At 45.0% G+C, this 7,417-nt stretch overlaps 1 protein-coding gene across 2 annotated transcripts; it reads left to right on the top strand.

Annotated features, from left to right (window-relative positions):
• Positions 1-2,488: 2,488 nt before the first annotated feature.
• IQCF1 (IQ motif containing F1) lies at positions 2,489-4,287 on the top strand. 2 transcript variants are annotated; one of them, XM_047849589.1, is made up of 4 exons: positions 2,502-2,578; positions 2,757-2,867; positions 3,002-3,064; positions 3,828-4,287. In XM_047849589.1, the coding sequence occupies exons 1-4, from the start codon at positions 2,576-2,578 to the stop codon at positions 4,275-4,277; spliced, it is 627 nt and encodes a 208-aa protein (XP_047705545.1). In that variant the 5' UTR covers positions 2,502-2,575; the 3' UTR covers positions 4,278-4,287. The 2 variants fall into 2 exon arrangements, with proteins under 2 accessions (XP_047705546.1, XP_047705545.1); XM_047849590.1 differs by lacking the exon at positions 2,757-2,867 and having other exon boundaries at positions 2,489-2,578.
• Positions 4,288-7,417: the final 3,130 nt, after the last annotated feature.

Raw genomic sequence — 7,417 nt, 5'->3', positions numbered from 1 at the left:
TTTGATGTTTTTCCACAGTGGTATGCTTAAAAAAATTTTTTTTAAGATTTTATTTTTTGTTAGGCAATCTCTACACCCAACATGGGGCTCGAACTTACAGCCCCAAGATCAAGAGTCACATGTTCTACTGACTGAGTCAGCCAGGTGCCCCTATAGTGGTATGCTTTGATTTCCTTTTTTTTCTTTTGTGTATCTACTGTATGTTTGTGCCTTGTGGCTACCATGAGTCTGACATAAAACATTTTATAGTCTAAGTTGATAACAACTTCAATTGTATATACAACATACCCTTTTACTCCTCCCCCAACTCTGTTTTTGATGTCATAATTTACATCTTTTTATATTGTGTATATATTGACAAATTGTTGTAGCTATAGTTATTTTTAATACTTTTGCCCTTTAACCTTTGTACTAAAATTAAGTGATTAGCACAGCACCAGATTACAATATTACAGTATTCTAAATCTGACTGTATAACTTACCTTTACCAGTGTGGTTTATATTTTCATATGTTTTTGTTATTAATTAGCATCCTTTCATATCAGCTTGAAAAACTCCTTGCAGCATTGCTTGTAAAGCAGGTCTTGTGGTGAGAGAGATGAACTGTCAGCTTTTGTGTGGGAAAGTATTTATCTTGTCTTCATTTCTAAAGGACAGCTTTATTCCTGATTAGCAGGGTTTTTTTTTTTTTCTTTTAGCACTTTAAATATATCATATCTTTGAATATATCACTTTCTCATGGCCTGTTCTGCTGAGAAATCCACTGATACCTTTAAGGAGTTTCCCTTATATGTGAGAAAATGTTGCTCTTGTTGCTTTTAAATTTTGCAGGGGTGGGGCACCTGGGTGGCTCAGTTGGTTAAGCATCTGACTTCAGCTCAGGTCATGATCTCATGGCTTGTGGGTTCAAGCCCCGTGTCGGGCTCTGTGCTGACAGCTTGGAGCCTGCAGCCTGCTTTGGATTCTGTGTCTCCCTCTCTCTCTAGTCCTCCCCTGCTCATGCTCTATCTCTCTCTCCTTCAAAAATAAATATACCTGCTCCATACTTCTTATTCCTTCTCGAGAGGATTCTTAAGATTGTATGTCTTCTCTCAATCCTGTAAAGCCAGGCTGAATTCTGATAGCCTCCTGTTTGCTTTCCCTAGGGCAATGCTGAATGTTCAAATTGTGTTCTTTCTCAGTCCCACAGAGTCAACTGGCTTTGTATGCATGCTCACTGGCCATCTGCAAAGGCTTCTACTCGTCATCCTCAGAAGCCTACACAGGGAGCCAGCCATGGGTAAGGGAGTATGGGGTGAGTGGCACAGAGTGCTAGAGATGCCCATATGCCAGCTGGGGAATCTGAAGGTGAGGCATCCTCAGTGGCTTGTGGGCAGGCTTCCTGAAGGAGTCTGGTTAGAAGGACCCACATCCCTTTGATACATTTTGAGCCCTACCTGATATTCTCTCAGTTCCTCCCCACTGCTCAGTCATGTGGCTTACCTCAGTGTTCTGGAAGATATGAGAAATGCACTCTCAGTGACACCTGGGGCTGTGACTCTGAGGGGCTACCAGGGACTCACACTAACCAGGTGGGTTTTCACAGGACAAGAACAGGCAAAGGTGGGGAGGTCTTTTGGCAAGTGCCTTTTGTATGGTTCAGAGCTAAGAACACAGCTAAGAACTTCTATAGTAGCCACTCCTCACCATAAAATGTAGCCTTGAGTCCCTCAGGGAAGAAGACAGGAGGGCACCTGAGCCCATTGCAGTCTGCAATGGGGGCCCCAGGTGGTCCTGGAAGCTTCATGGAGTTTCCTGGGCCTTATATGGATGGTTCAACAATTCAACTCTTCCAAGGTAATCATTGGTAGCAATTTGGTACATATACCTTTCTCCCCCTTTATATGCATTTACTATATATGTATAATTATGTATCTTGATGACTTTACTTACATGAATGGGATCATAATGATCTCCAACTTTTTCACTTACAAATATATCTTAGATACACTTTCTCATCAGTACATATAAATCAAATTCATTATTAAAAATTTTTTTTCTTTCTCTCTTTCTTTCTTTCTTTCTCTCTCTCTCTCCTTCCTTCCTTCCTTCCTTCCTTCCTTCCTTCCTTTAAATAAGTTCTACATCCAACATAGGGCTTGAACTCATGACCCTAAGATCAAGAGTCACATGCTCTACTGACTGAACCAGTCAGGCACCCCTAAATTCATTTTTTTTACAGTTATAATTTATTAGTATTCTCTGAGTATAAATGGACCGTTAACAATTAAATCAATCCTCACTTTTACCAATTAGGGATATGATCAATGACTGGTTATTTTTGTATACCTGTACATTAGTGGGCCAATATTCTAGTGTCTTACTTTTGTATTCAGGGCTTTGGACATTTCCAGCAGAAAAGAATGGACAGCACTTTTGTCTTTTCCTTGGATGCAGCTCAATTATTGGGAGCATCCTTGTGCCTGAGTCACAGCTGCCCTTATGACATCATAGGTCTCCCCCTCCACTCCATCTACCCATCCATGGCTAGAGGAAGACAGACCTGAGGGGATTTGAACCATCTACACCCAATCCAATGGTGAGTAAGTGAGAGACAGACAAACCAGGCTTTTTAGGGATGTCTCCATAAATCTCTTAGGATAAGGGGATCCCCCTGGCATATGAATAATCTGGGAAGCCCTGGAAGCTAGAGATACTGAATGCAGAGGGAGGGAGCACAGCTTCACTCTTGACTTTTCCCTAACTGCTGATTGCAGGAGAAGGACCAGCCTCAAAATATTAATGAACCCACTGAAGATGAGTCTCAGCAGAAAGAGGAACCGACCAGTTTATCCTCAGTACCACTGACCTCAGAGAATAATGTAGAGGTGGGAGGAGCCTTGACTTGGATGTCTCTGGTCCTTGTGTCCTAGTGCCTGTAGCTAGTGTTTTTTGCATGGTCTAGAACTAAGAAAGGAATAAACTCATTCTTGTTTGTCCTCTTTCCCCATTTCTTTTTCAGGCTGAAGATGTAAATACAGTTGAGACACAGACAGTGGATGGTGCTGATAAGAAAGCTAGACAAGTATGAGCTCCTATCCCCCAAGACCACACAGGGCTGGGGCTGGGAATGTAGGGGCTGTGTTTGTGGAATGGAATAGCCAACATATGGAAAGCTGAGCTTGAGCAATATTTGTCTGTGTGTGTGTGTGTGTGAGAGAGAGAGAGAGAGAGAGAGAGAAAGAGAGAGAGAGAGAGCGAGCATGTGCATATATGTTTGCTTGTTAAGAGTTAAAATGTGAAAGTCAAGAAGAGTAAGGATGGGGAAAAGATAAGAAATAAACTTTATGGGGTGGGGGATACTTAATACCATAACATGACAGAGGAAGAGAGCAGGTTGTGGTTTGGAGCTGGAGTCAAGGATGAAAGGACAGGATTAGCAAAAGATGCCACTTCTCTAGCAGGTGAGTGGAGTCTGAAAGGAAGGATCATAGGTCTTGATCAGGTGGAACATGTAACTTTTTGACCCATAGGTCATGTGTTCTTGCCCTAGGCTGGCCAACTTAATCCATATAAAATAGACAGGGCAGACGTACTCGCATTTTACAGATGGAGACTTTGAGATTCAGAGGTCAACATGTTGTGTCCATGTCCATTAACCAGAGAGTGGCAGAGACAGGACACCTACCTGGTCTTCTTGTTCCAGCCAGTGCCTTGTCCAGTGCTCCTGAGCTTCAGAAGAAGGGCTGATTGTAGATAGGGAATCTGGGCCCCTTTCTGGCATGCCCCCAAACTCAAATGGGTGGGGAACATTTTCAAAATGCCCCCTCCTTTTTTTTTCTTGCAAGATCCCAAGAAATCAAAATAAGCCCTCTACCAGTAATAATCAAGAGGTCATAAAGATCCAGGCCTGGTGGCGAGGCACCCTGGTGCGCCGGACACTACTGCACGCGGTAATCAGAGCGCTGATCATCCAGCGCTGGTGGAAGCACATCCTGACAAAGCTAATGGAGAGGAGGCGGCGGACAGCACTGGAGACCTTTACACGGAAGGAGTGGGCGGCAGTCAAGCTGCAGTCCTGGGTCCGCATGTGGCGCATCCGGAGACGCTATTGCCGTTTGCTCAATGCTGTCCGCATTATCCAGGCCTACTGGAGGTGCCACTCCTGTGCTTCCCAGGGTCTCATCAAGGGCCAGTACAGAGTCACTGCCAACCAGCTGCATCTGGAGCTAGAGATCTTGCTGGGCTCAGGGCCTTGCATTGTGACAGAGTGTATTCCCCTCCCAATAAAACAGTGAAGTGGTCTTCCCCCAGGCTCTTTCTTTGACAGGTTCCAGGAGGTCAGGGCACATGATAGCAGATACTTCACATCTGGCACTGAGGAATGGGCCGGGTTGTCCAAAGGCCCGAGTGTGTTAAGGGGAAGGATCCTGAGCCTTTGTCCAGACTGAGGAGACACTGATTAGCAAGGTCTGCCATAAGTAGAAAAGTTGGTGAAACCTATCTGTCATGTGGGCCAACTCTGGGAGCATCCTTCATGTAAATGGTGCCCCTCCCCAAGGTTGCATATAATGGAGGCCTTGTGGGGGTGGGGGTTAGTGATGGCAATGGCAACACATTTGTCGGGAATTCACCCACCTAGGTCTAATTGCTTAGGGCTTGTTCTCTCACCTGCATGAATGAGAGGAGCCCACCCACCCCAAGCTCTGTGATCACGATTCCCATTGGCTCATAAACTGGCCCCCATTATAAAAGGCAAGGAGAGATGGAAAGAAGGAGGCAGGCTGTTTCAGATTGGTAGGTGGCAGGTTTAATAAGTAAATGAACTTATGTATGAGGCTTGTCTTGTGTGGCTGCAAGGTGAGTAGATCTCACCTGCCTGCCAGAATCTTAAAAGTTTATATATAAGCCTTAATAGGGTTGAGACACATATACTGTCCAGATGTTCTCAATGCCACATTGCTCTCTCAAGGCTATGTCCTTGAAAAAGGCTCCCACTGTGGCATGGTGGGTGGCATGCACATTCCAAGGATAAGGGAGGGGATGAGGGGCCTTCAGTTGCCTGGGTCCAGCTTGCAAGTCAATGTGCAGTCATATCCTCTCAATGACCTTCTTCAAAACTCCCTGCCCAACTGGGGGCTGTATCCTCATACCCAGCCTCCAAGTCAGAATGAGTCAAACTGTAAATTGTTAAGAGTGCATAGCCCCAGTCTTCATTCCTATTTCAAACTCATCCTCCAGTCCCAAATGGAGGCTAGGATTCATTCCCCTTCAGACCTGTGGGAGGTTCCACCGGAGTGGAGCTGGGAAAGAACGCACTCCACTGCTAGCCTAACCCTCTAGTGAGTGTCAGGTCATAGCATCTCACAGATAAAGAGTTAAGAAAGGTCAACCATGTCTCCCTCACCCTATCCCCAGGCTCAGTCTTAGCAGAGGCTGGTCCAGCTGGAGCTGGGGCCTCTGACAGTCACTTCCTATGAAAAGCTGTCCCGCTGGGGTGGGATTGGGGCCTAGGTCGTGATAAAGGGGCCATTAAGAGGTCAAGGTTAAGCTGTCCCTTTGCCCATCTGGGCACTGCTATCCCATGGTTTCCTATAGACACAGGGTCCTGGGGTCTTGGGTTATTCTCCATCAAGACTGCAAGCTCAAAAGCCTTATATCTGGTCCTGCTCCATCTGCTCTGCCCTGACAAACTAGTCCTTCAGCTCACAGGGTTCTGAGATACTGCCTGGAGGCCTCAGGTTCCAGCTCTCTGTATTGCACTGGGGCATGAGCTCTGTATGTCCAGCTCTGTGCCTCTGTGTCCCACCCCTGTGTCTCACACAGGTTCTGGTCTCTCACTCTGAAGGACTTCTGTCTTTTTCCTTGACTACCTTTCCCTCTTGTGTTCAGTGTCTCAGAGTAAAGAGCAAGGATTTTGGAGTCAAACCCTAGGTCAGATCCCTTACTCCACCACTCACTGCTGTGTGGCTGTGGACACATTTTACCTCTCTGAGCTCATTTCCTGAGCTGATTCTCATCTTTCAGCACAAAGGTCAAGTGCCATAAAAATTTAGCATCAGCAACAAAACAAGGAAAGGGGTCACACCCACCTTAAAAACTGGCAGCCAGGGAAAATCTGCAAATTTGGGGATGCAGTAGAGTACCCCAGAGAGCACAGCAAGGTGTTCTCATTATCATTGGGGTGCAATGGTCCCAGGCCCTCTCAGTGCACAGAGATAGGGAATATATGTTTGTGCATACACACAAGCACACATTATCTATCTATCTATCTATCTATCTATCATCTATATCATCTATCATCTATCTATATTGAAATGTATGAGTTCACACTGATATCTCCAATTACAATCTAAAATCAGAGTTCATTCTAGTTTTCTACTTTATATATTTCTACCTCCTGTTTCCAAGATTAAGACACCTGGTCCCAATTATACTTAATACATTTTCTTATCTGGTCTCCTCTGTATGTAATTAATCTTCCATGGCTGCTGCTGGCTATGCAGACATTGTCCTCACTCTGCTTGAGCTCTGACACCCTGCTGGGCCATTACCCTCTTCATGTATCTCAGGCTCCAGTTTCCCGCATTGGTTGCTGTCCTCTGTGAATGCCCCTCTCACCTAACTTGGGGCTGGCATGAAATTTCAAGATGCCCTCTGCACAGATACCCTCCTTGCTGTACTCAAGTTCTGATTTCCTATACCATTAAGGATGCCCTCTTCATCTTGTCCATGCTATGATACCTACTACTGCCATGGCCTTGAACTCCCATGTCCAGACCCCCCCGCCCCTGCTTTACTCTGCCTGGGATCCAAATTTGCAACTCTCTTATGCCAACACCTTCCTCACCCTCTTGGAATCCACGCCCTGTTCTGTGTCACAGTTTCTCTTGCCCTTGTATACCTATGTTGCATTGCCCAGCCTAATGGCTTTCAGACTAAATTGTTCAGGAAGGGAAGGGACTAAAATGAGGGAAAGGATGAGAGGAAACTACAATTTCCATTTAAAAACAGAGAAAAACCATCTGCAGAAAAAAATTCCCAGTCATTAAAATCTGCTTCAACATTTTTATCTCAAACCTCAACGAAACATGACCATAAAGAAAACCAGAAAAATGTCCATGAGAAAATGGCTCAACATGTTTGAACACAGGTTCAGGTCTTCTTCTCTCGGTGTAAATTCATAGGAATAACAGAAAAAGAATATATTTATTTTAAAAATCTCTAATAGAGGCGCCTGGGTGGCTCAGTAGGTTGAGCATCCAACTTCAGCTTGGGTCATGATCTCATAGTTTGCAGGTTCAAGCCCTGCATTGGGCTTGCTGCTGTCAGCGCAGAGCCCACTTCAGATCCTCTGTCCCCCTCTGTCTCTGTCTCTCCCCCATTTGTTCTCTCTCTTTCAAAAATAAAATAACCATTTAAAAAATTAAAATAAAAA

The sequence above is a fragment of the Prionailurus viverrinus genome, chromosome A2, assembly GCF_022837055.1.
Source record: "Prionailurus viverrinus isolate Anna chromosome A2, UM_Priviv_1.0, whole genome shotgun sequence".
NCBI lineage: Eukaryota > Metazoa > Chordata > Mammalia > Carnivora > Felidae > Prionailurus > Prionailurus viverrinus.
This window is presented reverse-complemented; position numbering and strand designations above follow the sequence as displayed.

Excerpts from the sequence above, each read along its gene's own strand:
- IQCF1 (XM_047849589.1), top strand. Across the intron at positions 2,868-3,001 it reads CCTCAGAGAATAATGTAGAG|GCTGAAGATGTAAATACAGT; the intron begins GTGGGAGGAGCC and ends TTTCTTTTTCAG. Across the intron at positions 3,065-3,827 it reads CTGATAAGAAAGCTAGACAA|ATCCCAAGAAATCAAAATAA; the intron begins GTATGAGCTCCT and ends TTTTCTTGCAAG.